Source organism: Chamaea fasciata, unplaced genomic scaffold (genome assembly GCF_029207755.1).
Source record: "Chamaea fasciata isolate MVZ Bird 193981 ecotype frontalis unplaced genomic scaffold, bChaFas1.0.hap1 SCAF_5, whole genome shotgun sequence".
Taxonomy (NCBI): Eukaryota; Metazoa; Chordata; class Aves; order Passeriformes; family Sylviidae; genus Chamaea; species Chamaea fasciata.
The window spans coordinates 53,225,035-53,240,310 of NW_027094090.1; the positions used below are offsets into that span (position 1 = coordinate 53,225,035).

A 15,276-nucleotide genomic window follows, 5' to 3' on the forward strand; every position below is an offset into this window, starting at 1 on the left:
AATATTAACATCTCATGTTGTGTGGCAGTAACAACTTCCTCAAGCTGCCCTTCCTGTGCCAGTCACCTACCCAAGGCCCCACTAACACTGCCCTGACACTGTGTTCTCTGCTCATTTGGCTTCTCCCTGCTGCAATGCCAAGAGACGCTTTAGTATCTGTCCTCTCTCCCTGCGTGTGGAGATCTGGAAGCCACGTGCCTGCCAGGCAGTTCCCAGCTCAGCCTCCCCTTGGCAGGGAACTGAGGCTTCATTTCTCCAGCTGTCTTAAAGGAAGGTGCCCAGGCAGGAGGGAGGGGGAAAGGGGACTGTTGTAAAGGGTAATCCTCTGGCAGCACTCATTTCAGTTTGCTTTTCTGTAACTATTTCAGATCCCTCTCAAGTCCCCAAAGACTGGCCCCAGGAGGGGGAAATCAAGATTGAAAATCTGTGTGTTCGCTATGAAAACAACCTGAAGCCTGTTCTGAAGCATGTGAAGGCCTATATCAAACCAGGACAAAAGGTACCTTGTCAAGGAATTGCCCATCATCCTCATTCTGGTGCAGATCCTTCTTTACTGAGCTTTCCTTTCTAAAGTAGCAGAAGAACAAGATAAACAACTTGCATTGGCAGATGTATACACATTTACAGTCCTCTCAGAGGTCCCTGGACACAGATCAAGAACTTAAAATGATAAAAGCTTATTCTTGGCTGGGATCAATTTTTCTTCTGAGTATCCCATGTCTTTCCAAGTCCATTTTCCTTGCATAAAAGTAAGCCTACATGGCAGAAAAATTAGAGGGACATCAGACTGAACTAAGTGAAAACACAAGAGGATCTCACATTTCAGCATAGAGTCTCATTGGCATCCCAGTCAAAATGCTGAAAGGCTCCCGGGACAAGTCCTTGTGTTGAGGGGCAGAAAAGGGAAGTGTGCTCACTGTACAGTTTTGTGTTTTCCCTGGTGTGCCACCTGCCATTGGGAAGGACCGTTCTGCTCACCAGTAGCACAATCCGGTGCAGCTTTCCCGAAAGAACTGCAGGTGTAAGTATGGTGTAAGGAGTAAGTGAGTAAACAAGTACTCTGTGAGTGACATCCTCCATTTTTGGCAGGTTGGGATCTGTGGTCGCACTGGCAGTGGCAAGTCTTCCTTGTCCTTGGCGTTCTTCAGAATGGTGGACATTTTTGATGGTCAGTTTTCCCTGGAATGTGTTGTCACTCCTCACCTGCTCCCCCCCTTATTTCCTCAGAAGAAGTGAGGAGCCTTTTTGATAGTTTATAACCTGGTTCTCTGGCTCAGAAGATATATGATTAGAAGTGTTATGCCTGACCCTTCAAAATACAAAATGCCCTATTGTGAATAGTACTTGGTTCTTCCAGGAAATGTTGTGCACAGATTATATTTCTGATTTAAAAAAAAAAAAAAAAAAACAAAAAAACAAAAAAAACCACATAGTCTGACAAAACAACATGCAATTTTTGAGACAGGACAAAAAATATGTAACTCCCTGCAGTGTCTAAATGTTTCCCTAAAGAAAAACTGCATTAACTTATTATAGTTGTCAAAATATTAGCAGAGTAGAAACTAGAACTCAACAAGTTCATTCCCTTGATTTTTTTTTAATTGTGCATTCCTACAACTGCAGCAGAATCTGACTCAAGGGTTGGAAAAACGTTGCTGTATTTTCACTCCTGCAGCATTTACCTGTCCCAGCTGATTGGCATGAACTGCTTTTCTGCATTTATAATACAGATACATGTGTGCTGTTGCAGGAATATAGAAAACCACTAGAAAGTCCTCTTTTTGTTGCATAGATTTCCACATTTCCAATTTAGCCATTGTGCATGGAGTGTTTGCCAGGGAAAGCCCAGTAGGATGTGGGAGGATAAGTGAATCTGATGCAGCTACTATTTGCTTTTGTTGTGGTACTGTGCTTATATGTGTTTATGGTCCCAGGCTTCTGATTCATGACCATGATTCCTGGATATATAAATATTGCAAAGAAATAATAACCATGCTTATGGCCAGCTTAAAGCTTCCTTCCACTTAAGTCTTCTTTCTGTGTATTTTCTTTGTTTGCTTTTCCTGTAGCCCTGATTTTTCCCAATGGGAATGTCTAAGCCTTTTCTGATCAAGCTCTGTTTATCCTTTGTGCACATCCCTCTCCCAGCTGGACCCATATTTGGCCTCCATGCTGGTCCACTTCTGGGTGGGGTCCTGACTCAAATAAATAATATTAATATTTCCAGTAACTTTTACTAGAGCCAAAGTTTCATTCATGCTGTTCCTTAGGTCTTCGTTATCTCCTTAAATTTTTATCTGTCCCATTTTATTTCCCTACTTTTGCTTTGCTCTTTAGTATTTCCCTTCTCTTGCTCTCTGTTCAAACAACCTCTCATTTCTCTTGTGTCTTGCTTGACCACCCCTCAGTCCTTTCCCAGTTTCCCAGCTCCTCTCAAATTTACTTTTTTCCCTCTTCCTTGAGCACCCTGGCTTTTATCAAATATGCATTTCCCTATTCCCCAGGCATGCCAAATTAATTTTCCCCTCCTTATTCTACCTCATCTTCTGCTAACCCACTCTAAAGTCCTTGTTTGTGATGAAAAGTAATTGCTTAAGTTTATGCAACAACTAATGTCTCAAGCAGAAGTCCTATAACCTGATTTGAATTTTCTTGAAGTGTGAAAATAATTGGACTTTGCACCTTAAAGATAAAATCTTGATTCTTCTGGCCATATAATGAACGCATAAAACTATAATAATAGAAGTAGTCCAGCTAGGGGGCTGATGAAATCTTCCACTGGAACAGGGTCACAGAAAACTACCTACGAAATGCAGTATCATGACAATGGGAATGACAGAAGCGACACACATACAAAGCTCTGAATATCCATGCACCTGTCAGTTCCTGTTTAAGTTCTCACTGTTGGGAGAGAGAACTGATGAAATTAATGTTAGATACATCCCAGGGAGGAGTGCAGCTGCCTAGTGAAGCAATCCACATGAAAACTGCAGAAGTGCCTGATGGAAATAGCCTTTATCATATTCTCATTCAGTTTGCCCTGGCCGATCCCTTCCCCATGACCTCCAACCCCCTGTATACATGCACATGCATATATTATGCAAATAAATTGTGCTCCTTCTCAAAGGAAATATCTTCAGCAACCGTTGAATTCAAGGGGAGCAAAGAAAGGCACAGCAAAACAAGTTGCTCTTGTTCTTGCTCTGTTTGTCTGTAATTGCCACATAATGAATTACGTTTCCGGTTCGATCATTAATCACATTGAAAGGAAGATATGTAATTTCCCTTAAGGGAGGGTGGGGGAAGAAAAAGGAAAAGAGCAAGGTGACAGTGTCACTGATAAGCTGGGACATCCCTGGCTTGTGTTATTAGATGTATTCACCTTCTCCATGTGTCCCTCAGCACTGAGAACTCACAGAGACAGTGTCCCATCATCTAGAGACCAGCCCAGAGGGGCTGTTCCATCTTTCCACCTGCTACCCATGGATCACATGCTTTGTGCAATTCCCTCATGTGTTCTGTGTGTTGTTTGGCACAGGGAGGATAGTGATTGATGGGATAGACATCAGTAAATTGCCTCTGCACACGCTCCGGTCCCGCCTCTCCATCATTCTCCAGGACCCAATCCTGTTCAGTGGCTCCATCCGGTAGGTGTATGTCATCGGGGTGACAGGCAGCATTGCACAGCCTGCCTGTCCTGGCAGCTGTGGGACAGGAGAGGATGGAAAAGGCAAGGAACCTTCTCCTAGCTCAGTTCAATCCATCTGCACAGCCTGCTGAGCAACACACAATGCCAAGGTGTTAATTTGTAGAAAACCTGAAAGCAATTGCAGCAACAAGACCTCTGTTATAATTTTCTTTGCAGCTTTAATTTGGATCCCGAATGCAAGTGCACTGATGACAGACTCTGGGAAGCTCTGGAGATTGCTCAGCTGAAGAACATGGTCAAGTCATTGCCAGGAGGCCTTGGTATGTCAACCAATCTCTGGGATCATGGGCCAATAATGGAATCATGCATGCACGCAGATAAACAGATCCATCCCATCTGACACTCTGGATCATTATGTAGGAGTGACAGGCACATAATGAAGATTCTCTCCTCATACTAGAGAGAATATTCTTATTAAAACATTGAAGAATAATCTGGTTTCCCAAGCACTGTGGAAAAATCCTGTAACACCTCAGCATTATGGTGTGCTTCTTGGGGCTGTCCTGTGCAGGGCCAGGACTGGAGTTGGATTTTGATGATCCTTGTGGGCTCTTTCCAACTCAGAATATTCTATGATCACAGTGGGATAATTAGTAAGGAGAAAAAAGAACAATTTTACCTCCTTTAGCAGAACCTGGCTCTGCCAGCAGAGCTGTAAACACTGAGAGCATTTTTCTTACAATTTCAGATCCATTTCATGAAAGAAACTCACATATTTATTTTCATAGCAAGTATATTTCATATTACTAAGATATTACCCTGCAGCCTAGCAGATTTCCTAACAATTTGTGCCAACTGTTTGTTTAGTGATATATTTCTCCTTTCCCAAGAGGCTGTGCTCATTTTTCTTGGTATGCCTCCACCCCACTCACTGGTCAGTCAAAGTTACGGTTTTTCACTTTTATGGGGATTTTGCTTGACCCTGGAATAGTGCACAAGCAGAGCTCTCAGGGACAGCATTTCAGGGGTGCAATGTTCACAGGAACTGGTTTTGTTACAGATGCCATGGTCACAGAAGGAGGGGAAAACTTCAGTGTGGGGCAAAGGCAGCTCTTCTGTCTGGCCCGAGCCTTTGTCCGCAAGAGCAGCATCCTCATCATGGATGAGGCCACAGCATCTATTGACATGGCCACAGTGAGTACACCAATGAGATAATTAAGGATCTACCAGGAGAAAGACATCTTCCCTAAGTGTCAGCCACGAAGCTGTGAGATCTCAGTAGCAGAGAAAGCTGGCAGTGTTTTTGTTTCTCTCAGGATAAAAAGAAATGCTTTAGAGAACCCCTGCTTTCACAGGTGTGACGTTTCTCTGCTGGGAAAGAGATAGTGTGGAATATGCTTAAAAACATGTGAATTAGAATGTAAGAGGATGAAGTAACTGGAGTGAGCCTTTTCCTCTGACAGGAAAACATCTTGCAGAAGGTTGTGATGACTGCCTTTGCTGACCGCACTGTTGTAACAATAGCGGTAAGTATAAAGCCAGAAAAAGCTCTTTTTTCCTCATTCCTCAGGCAGTTAACCTTGCCCTTCACCAGTTAAACACCACTACACAAAACTAAAAGCACCACAAGATAGAACTAAACCACAAGGCCAGAATATTCCCATGATACCAGGACAAGTCAGACACCTACTATCGACTTGAAATTTTGCAGTAAATGCTGTCTTGCTATCAAACTAAACTTGCATCTGCACTTGGATTTTTGTCTCCAACAAAATCTGAAGTCATTCTCACTAAAAAATTCAAACCAATTAAGTGGTTTGGACCATTACTGAAACTTGCATCAAAATCTAGGTTTGAATTTTGCCTCTGCAGGCTATGTATGTGTAGTGCCTACAAACACGGCACAAATTTAGGAGTTGAGATTTCATAATATTCTTGGTGTGGTTTCTCAAGTTAGGTTATCTTTTCTCTCTTTTGGAATAAAAAGCTGAGTTTAAAATAAAGGTTTTAAAAACTGGAATCAGTGGGAATTACCCCCCAAAAATCATATCTTTTCAGCTAGGGTTTATGATGTTCTTTCCCATTTTCCTGCCACTTCTAGTGCCCAAAATTTCCATATATCCATGCATGTTCATACATACACGTGCACAGACATGTGGATACCATTAAGAATATTTCCACCTGTGACAGCAGCATTAGTCAACAAACAGAGGTTTTGTCCACAAGATAAATACATGTTTTAACAGCTGTTTCATTTGCCTTGTCTGGAATCCAGTCCTGTGGTTAGAGATTACAGTCAGGCCCCCTGGACTCTAGTTTCAACCCTGTCAGTGAGTAGTTCTTGTCAGGCAAGCCACTTAACCCAGCTCATTTACAATGTGCTCCAAGGCTCTTGGCTGTGTAAATGCTGAAGATTCTGGTGGTAAGACTGTTGTCCTTCAGTTCCATGCTGTATTGTCCTTCTGGCTGGAATCTCACTTTTCTTTGGCTTTGGCTTTGCCTTTCCCAAGTCAGTGCCCCGAGTGAAACAGCACATATTAATATTTAGCTTTCCTCACGGAGCTGGCTACATTCCTTCCTCTCCTCATTCACAGCTGATCCTTCCTTCACCCACCTGTTTTTCTGTTCTTTTTTCCAGCATCGCGTGTCTCACATCTTGGATGCCAGTATTGTCCTAGTCCTTTCTGAGGGCTTTCTAGTTGAATGTGACACTGCCTCAAACTTACTCCTCAAAGAGGACGGCCTGTTCACCACTTTGGTGAAGACTCACAAGTAGACTCTCTCAGTCCACACTGTTCACAGGACTTCTGGCTCTTTGGTAGTTATTTTTACCTCTTTAGTTTCCTTTCACTCTGCTTCCTTTCTACTGCACAGCTTCTGAGAGGACAATGCAAGAAGGTGCTTCTTGTGCGGTTCTTGGGTTTCTTTAATTTCATGATTATTCATATGGCCTTGAAATTAAACTCAAACTGGTTTCAAACCTCTAGCCTATGGGATTAAACTGTTGCCTGGAGCACACTCAAATTAGATCTCAGAGGGATTTACAGAAGGCAACGGCCCAGGAGTACCCTGAGATAGATGGAGAGCAGACTGCTGGGGTGCAGAGAACAAGGAGCAGAGCAGAATGCTAAGCCACCTGACAGTGCATGATGCTTCTCATTCCTATATCCCACGGGGAAAGATGTGTTTCAGTGGGGCCACAGGATTTATTCCAACAGCTGTGCTGTCCCTAATGGCAAAAAGTGAAGCTCGTGCTTAAGTATTTTCAGGCTTGATGGCAGAGGCTGTAAAGTGATTGAAGTAAGTGAAGATCTCTTGAAGGCTAAAATACAAGGACCTATTCCAAATATCACTGTAAACAAGGACAGCCTTTCCCTGGTGGGATTTGCCTTGCATGAGGCCCATTAATGAGAATTATCCAAACGAAAACCTCTGTTTGCTTTCCTTTGTGGCAGCACCGGGTTCACACCATCCTCACTGCAGACCTGGTCATCGTCATGAAGCGAGGGAACATCCTGGAATACGATACTCCTGAGAACCTGCTTTCCCAGGAAGATGGCATCTTTGCTTCCTTTGTCCGGGCTGACATGTGAACAGCCACACAAAGCATTTTAACAGCTTATTTTTAAACAGATGAAATGCAAATATTTTCTACTCAGTGTAACATCACTTTTACCTTTTTTGTTTTGTTTTGTTTTTTAGAGCTTCTTTCTTCACACTTCCATCTTTCAAAATAATAAAACCTATTGCAATACATGTATGCCTTGAAGCAATAAAAAAGTCACTTTATTCAAAGCTATTAAACTTCACAGACACACACACACACACACACACATATGCACAAATGGAGGGAGAAGTTTTTACTTCCTGGGAATTTGGCTTTTTCCTTAGACTTTTTATTAACATTATTTTTGTTTAAAGAGAGAAAAAGAATGCACTGATCTTATAAACTTCATATGTTATGCTGGAACCAGCAATCAAATCGTGCAGTTTGTCAAGGAAGCAAGAGGTTCCCCAGATGCATTCTGTCCCCAGAGGGGACAATTAGGAAAAACATCCAAGCCCAGAGCACTTGGGGCAGTCTGCTGCATTCCAAAGGCATAAACTTTGCTCTCCAAGTTGTAGTGGAGGGGCAGTGAATAAGGGAAAGGAATTTCATCAGGAATAAGGACATTTTTCCTGTCCTTCACTTTACTAAGCACTTAGTTGTGACAGAACTATTTTCAGTGCAACGATGGTTTATTCCTAAATCCATATTCATTTCCTAAATCCATATTCATTCTTCCAACTTTCATTAAGGATTCAAATCATCCTGTGATTATGCATGCTTTGATAGCCTTTTAGAGGAATTTTGTACAGTATCTCAAGACTTTGTATTAAAATTGATCTGAATTTATAAACTTTATATTAGCCAATCCTTTAATCATGTCTACTAAAATAATCTGTTTAAAGTGGCATGTAATTAGCCAACCATTAATTGTTTTATATGTCTTTAGTCCGTCAAGTTCTATTTGGGGACAACCTTTATTTTCCTTTACACATTAGTGCCCTACCTCTAAATCAGATCTAGTGCAAGGAGGTGTGATTTTCAAATTATTGCTATATCCTCAAGAATGTAGATGCAGTTAGATGCAGTATTTACATCAGGCAGCTTTGCAAAGTTTGCCCGCACCTGACTTTCACACATAGTTAGATCCTGACCCATGTGCAGTAAACACCCAGAAGGAGTTTCACAGACATATTTTCAAAGGTACAGCTTGAGAGATCAGCTTCACTGGTAACATTCAAGGTCATTCTTATTTACCTGCTGCTACAACATTTAGGAAGACCACTAAGTGTACTTAAGCCTATTTTTAATATCATTAACATAACATAAGGCACAGCATTATCCCTCCTCCCCTCCCCCCCAAAAATGCAATAATTTTGGAGAAGCTGTAGGACTTGAAATTGGGATTACATTTAGTCTCACATTGTAAAAATGATACAGAGGTTTATCTTTTTTAATTGATTTTTGGAAGTTTTTATTTTCTCTGATTACTGAAAATAAAAGCTATGTGACACAACTAAACAAAAGAGCTCAGTCTTTAACATTTTATGAAGGGAAGTACTTCTGTGATTTCCCTGTCTGCCACTGTGAAAGCATTTTTTTTTCTTTTCTGGATCAATTCCCTATGCTGTCATTCAAATAAAATACATTTTTAAAAAGCAGATGCCTACAGCAGAAGCACATATTGTTATCCAAATTTCATGGTCAAAAGGCCAAAATTATTCTTGATTTAATTTGATTGTCTTCAGCAAAAAGATAATTGGATTCCCTGCTGTCAGACTGGGTATAAAGATGAAATACAAAACGTTTTGTTGATCTGTGTGTTTTTGATGATGATGCAATCCTGATTTATTTTAAGTGGTGCCAGCCAGTTCAATGAGCTCCCTGTTCCCACTGCATTAAAGGGTTGCCATGGGCCTGAGACTGTGTCTTATAATACTTAAGAGGGGTCAATAATTAGCACCTCTTTTCTCTTAGGTTTGTCCCAGAGCCATTACAGGTGTGAGAAGCGCCTTCTTTGCTCAGCCACGGCTTTAGAAGTGAACTCTGCTGTTTGAACACGTGGAAAAGAAAATATATGCATGAGAAAATGAACACGTGATGAGGTGAGGAGAACCTCATCGTGCTCCATTTGTTTGGAGGGAGGAGTGCAGAAACATTGGCCCCAGTGTTACATTCACCGCAGCTGAAGGGCTGAAGTGCTGGGTGACTGCTGCAGCGTGTCCCACTGCTGCCCAGCAGGTTTAAAAGCACAATCTCATTTCTAAAGTAATTAATCCTATTCAGCATACACAAAACCTACAAGATAACAAACATAAACCACCTGCTGCAGACCGAGGAGATCACATCCCGTTATAGCTGCTGTCCATATGATGGTACAGACTCCCCAAGGGCTTAGACTGAACATTTCTTGTGTTTTTCTCTGAAGGAGGAGGGTGTTGCCAATGGTTGCACAGCTGTTTTGTTACTGAAAAGGGTGCAGAAGGGATGAAATATTTGAAACAAATTACTTTTGATTTCATGTAAAGGTCTAAAATGCATCCCATTTGGGAGCAGTTTCCTAAGGCTGTCGCACGTGCACAGTAAAGGAAACATCGGCCTGGAGACTATTTCTTTGATTCTTGTCACACTGCATCTTCTGCTGGTAGGCCCTTCTTCTCTTCCACAGCCTCCTTGCTCTTTTTTCTTCACCATCTCCTTGCACCATAGACCTTTAAGGCTCCTGCTTGTATCTCTGGATGCTCCTTATTCTGCCTATACCCTCCCACTCCTTCCCAGGTGAGCTCCAGGCCCTTTGCCCCATTTCTTCTCTCATACAGCTCTGCACTCACTCTCCTTTCCCCTTTCCTGTCTTTCTGTCATAACACCCCTGCTCTTCAGGGGGACACTTACTATAGTGCTATCATGTTTTGGGGTCGGTTTGCTTTTCTAAGCATTAAACTAAGCAACCTTTCAGTATTCTGATGCTGTTCTTCCTTTTGCAAAGGAGCACTGAATGTGAACACTGGCTAAGTGTAAATTTAACTATGGACAGAAGAAAGTAATATCAGGCATAGATCCTAAATAATATTTCTCATCCCACCTGCATTCAGTTTTCTGTTAGGTGTTTCTGGGAGAGAAACAGCAAAGTTGTTGCCAATCATAGAATCATAGAATGGTTTAGGTTGGCAGGGACCTTAAAGCTCCCCTTGTTCCACTCCCTGCCATGAGCAGGGGACACCTTCCACTGTCCCAGGTGGCTCAGAGCCCCATCCAACCTGGGACACTGCCAGGGATGGGGAAGCCACAGCTTCTCTGGGCAACCTGTGCCTCAGCACCCCGATAGAGAACAATTTCTTCTTAATACCCAATCTAAACCTACACTCTTCCAGTTTGAAGCCATTGCCCCTCCCCCTCCCACTGCACTCCCTACAGAGTCTCTTCCCGTCTTTCCTGTAGGTCCCCTTTAAGTACAGAAATTGGTTGTGCAACTTCTTGTAGAGCCACAACAGTGTTTCTTAACCTTTGGTTCACAACCCGTGGGTATCTTTCCCACTCCTTGAGCTGGGTCTAAGGGCTGGCATGGATCAAACTTCTCCCTTCCTTTACATGGCCTTTCATCAAACTCATCACAGCTCATAACAGCTCATCCCTGCTTCTTCTAAACTAGAAATACCCCATACAACTTTTACTGAGCCCAAACTTAAACGTGCTAGGAAACACTGGAGCTTCCCCTGAGCAGTTTGGGATAGCTCTGTTAAGTCAGGGGCATATGTAGGGCAAAGTCTGCAGGGAGAGATCTTTGCTTTGTTAAGCCAAGTGATAAGCACAAGAGGTATCTCAAGTGTTTATAAGTTCCAGCCTCACAGCAGACCTGAAAAAGCTCTTTATTTGCAAGAGTTTGCCTGCTTTTCCCAACAATATCATTCAGCTGAAAGAATACATTCTGCAATGCTTCCTAAGCACTTGGACAAGCCCCTGTTAGGTTTGTTATAGCAGAACACCTCTGCTATAAGTTCATACACCTCCATGGAACTTAATACCAACAGGGACATAGCCCAACGAAGTTTGCATCTCATTATATATGAGATGCACATATATATATATATTTAATATTTTTATATATATATATAAAACCTCTGCAAAAAGCAATAATATTGAATTGTGTTTTCTTAAAATAGAAATGCAATTTCAAATGTCGTCAAGCAGTAAAAACTCCTTGTACAATAAGTTGTTTCATTTAATTGATTGTGTTCTTTTTGCTTCCCAAAGCAATGGACTGTTGTGCTTATTGTGTAAAGATGTCAATACATTCACAGGCAATTTTGTTAATGCATCATGAAAAGCTGAAGGAAACCTCACACGAGCATTTTACACAAATGCTTGTAGGTATTTTTTCAAAAAAACAAATGGAGATATCATGCACTTGAGTCAACAGCTACCTTTATAAAAAAAGCTGTGGACAGGGGCCATGTTCTCATTATCATGTTTCCATTATCCAGTGTCAGAAGTAGGAGTACGTTCCCTTGGAAACACTGTAACCCCATGTCCCCGTGTGATACTGCCAGTCAAAACCAACTCTAAAATATCCACTGAAACCACAGAGCCATTTGTAAAAATCTCTCTGGAGCAATGATTCTCCCACTAAATGTGATTGAAAGCAAAAATTAAGCCAGCATATTTGCATCCTCAAGCAGCACCTTTTGAAAGCCTTATTTAAAATCGATATATGTTATGTAAATTCTCTGATATGAATTCCATGATGGCATGTGAAGAACTCCTTAGTTTCTTTGGAAACTAAATCCTTTCAGAGGCAAAACTAAGAGACTACTAATAAAAGTCTGAAAACAAAACTGTAAATCAAATATTCGTTGCCATGCAAACATCCCAATCATTTCCACATTGGTCTTTTACTGCTCTGTTTTTTCTCCACTAGAATTGACCTCTGTGCAGAACTGTGGAGAAAGACTACCAGGTAGTCAAATGATGGAAAAAAAATTGTTGCAAGGTAGAAGTTCTCTGACTCGTATAAATTAGCAACTTGCTGATGCTGTTTTGGTTTGGCAGGACAGCTTAAAGTATTGGCATGAATGAAGCCAAGAAGGTTCCAAGTGTAATCTGTCAAGAGAAGAGAGATTTTTAAAAAATCTATTTACCACAGTTACTATTAATTATTCACTATTGATAGCATTTGTCTGCTGCTAGATGATACCCATGCAAACAGAACAGACATTCCTGGCAGGGGCTGCTCATTTCTCTAATATAATAAACCACATTCTGAGCACTATAAACAAACAGTTATTTTAAAAATATTTTTAATTGGTTTCTGTTAGGTGTAATTGTCATTCATCACGTGCAGGATGCCTCCTTTCATTTTCATGGGACACAGGGATTTTCATCCCATGAGCTGCTATATAATAATGCAGCATCCAGCTCACAACAGCACACTGCACATTTTAGTGGCCACTGCAATTCATTCCCATGTATGTATATTAGTCTGCTTTATACATAAATACATTACATGGTTATACAACCTTTGGATTAAAGGTATAAGTAAGTAATGAACAGTCCTAGCAAGGACTGCCCAGAAGAGTTCCTCATAGCTATTCCCATGACATTTCTTAACTCTCCCTTTAATTTATTTCAGGATTTTCGGGCTATATCCATAAATATCACTTCAATGTGCAGTAAAATATTTAACCATGTAACTAAGGAACTAATGCAGCTTTGTGTAAATGACATGGTCCAGAACCACCACCCTTCAGGATCACAGCTACAGACGCCCCAAGGCAGCATATTCTTCCATATTTAATGGGAATATGTGTCTTTATTCTACCAACCACATTATTAGGCACTTACTTCTACAGCAATATCACCATTAGATTTCTCCATCAGAGGCAGGAAGGTGGGAGTCTAAGAATCTCTGAGTACTGCAGATTTTCATGGCTGAATCATTCAGATTTGGGGCCATCTACTCCTTCAGGTACCACCAGAGCATCTGAGATTTGGGAGTTTGGAGTTGCCAGATATTCTGTGATAAAATCTGAAGGTGAGACATGGCATCTCCCTTCTGTCACTGGCATAATCTTAATTTTACCCTGGAAAAGCCAGTGAGCCAGTGAGGGGAAGCACCTAAGGGATACCACATTCTAGGAATGTGAGCTAGAGACTCACTGTCTACCTACCTACCTAAAAACTGATTCACAGCCTCCCCATAAATTATGGCATGGGGAAGCAAGGAAACAATCCCAAACTTGTGTTGCTCTTCCCAGACCTTAGGATAAACTCCAGGAAAAGGCATGTAATGAACAAAGTTCACTATGCAACTTACATTGGATGAGGGGCACTAGTTACATGTATTCTGATGATAAAAACTATTTTTGTCCTGCTGCTCTTGCATGAAACAGGGCGGGAGTGGGGAGAAAGAGCTGGTTCAGGGTAACAGATGCCCTTAGTTTGCAGTTTCTGCTCTTTCATGTTTGATGGATGTCCTGCCAGCTCATGTAGGGAAGAGTTCACCCACGCTATCCGAATATGTCTTATCAGCTTTGTGTCTCTGTGGAAGCCTTGCTCTAAGTGCATGACATCTCTGGACGCCTGCAAAGTCATCCTATCTCTAAGCTAAGATTAGAATTTCAAACAAAACTTATTACAAAGCAGGATTTTCTGAAAGAGCTGGACACGGCTCTAATGTGGAAATTTCAGATTCATGTCTAAGCGCATTATTTAATCCTGTTTTTTAGATAGGCATAATTGTAAAGTGATATTTACCAAATTATCAGTAATGCTTGTGGGTGGAGGGGAATGAAACAGCAAGAAGGAGACACGTGAAGGGCCATAAGAAAACTGGACCTCAAAGTGCCATCAATTCTGATCATATTTTTTCCTGAAAAGGCTGTGTTCACAACACTCAGACACTCTGTTCCTTACCAAATGGGTTAGGAGATGTTTTAGGAGATTTTCCCAGCTATTACTTAAATCTGAGACCTAAGTGTTCATGTGACAACCAAGCAAGTATTTAGAAGGTCAGAGGGGAAGGGTTTTACTAGCTGTCACTCTCCCGAGTATATTCATACACTGGATGTTGGGGAAATGGGTGCTGTGCTAAGAATCATGTCTGGAGCTCCTGATCCTCACATCCCTGCAGTCATGGCCCAGCAGGCTTCCTCAAAACTCGTCCCCAGCAGAAATGAGGAGGAAGAAGTCTCTACCAGTACTGAACAGGCAGAGAGGAAAAGATGGGATTTTATGAGCACTTTTCCTGCAATGTATGATGGTGGGTGAAAGGATCACTAACTTTTGTTCAGCCACACTGGGGCTGTGCCAGGACTATTTGTGTGTGTTTGATGGCCCTCTTCCTATCTCAGCTACAAGAATTCCAGCCTCTGCATGGTGCCCAGTTAAGGGAGAGGAAACCTCCAGCAGGTTAGTGGGGATCATGTGGGCCTGAGAGCTCACAGGGGACTCCTGACAGTGCCAGTGCTGGCAGCAGTTTCTGTTCCACTTGAGTAGCTTGAGGAATGTTGCTCCTTGCTCCCACCTGCCCTCCAAGATGGGTTTGATCCATTTTTCCAAACTAGTTGCTAATCCACACATTAACTGTATGTCCCACAGTTGCACTCACTACCTGCAGAGATGGGGAGCACAGCAGCATATTGAGGGGCTGAGTGAGAAGGGGATGTGGGTTATGCTCTGAGGTGGCAAGTAAATAAAGCAACATTTCTTCAAGGTGTTTCTGTGCTCCTGATTATAAAGCTGTGGATTTCAAGAACTTCAGAGAAAATCGTGTAATTGGGCATGTAGCATGAGCTAATATGTGTCACAAGCAAAGTCATACAATTCATGGATCTCATGAAGAAGTGAGGAGTGGAAAGTGTTCCATGCAGTTCCCAGACATTTATTTTTTGAGTTGCACCTAGCAGCTGTACTGGGGAACACCGATCTTGTTTCTTGCCATAGAACAGAACAAATACTTCACAGGAGCTAAATGGGAGAAGGGCAGAGGAAGAGAATAAAGAAAACGGAAAAAGGGAAAGGGAACAGGTTTTTTTTCATGTGTATTAAACCAGTGATTTCCAATAATTCCATCCAAGTGAGATGT

At 41.8% G+C, this 15,276-nt stretch overlaps 1 protein-coding gene across 1 annotated transcript in view; it reads left to right on the forward strand.

Annotated features, from left to right (window-relative positions):
• The window catches only part of ABCC9 (ATP binding cassette subfamily C member 9), a 68,578-nt gene extending 61,173 nt beyond the window's left edge, over positions 1–7,405 (forward strand). The window contains exons 35-41 of the mRNA XM_066183704.1: positions 369–499; positions 1,090–1,168; positions 3,539–3,647; positions 3,866–3,969; positions 4,710–4,843; positions 5,113–5,175; positions 7,105–7,405. Of these exons, the coding sequence (XP_066039801.1) occupies positions 369–499; positions 1,090–1,168; positions 3,539–3,647; positions 3,866–3,969; positions 4,710–4,843; positions 5,113–5,175; positions 7,105–7,242 (758 nt within the window). The 3' untranslated portion in view covers positions 7,243–7,405. The remainder of the gene's footprint in view (positions 1–368; positions 500–1,089; positions 1,169–3,538; positions 3,648–3,865; positions 3,970–4,709; positions 4,844–5,112; positions 5,176–7,104) is intronic.
• Positions 7,406–15,276: the final 7,871 nt, after the last annotated feature.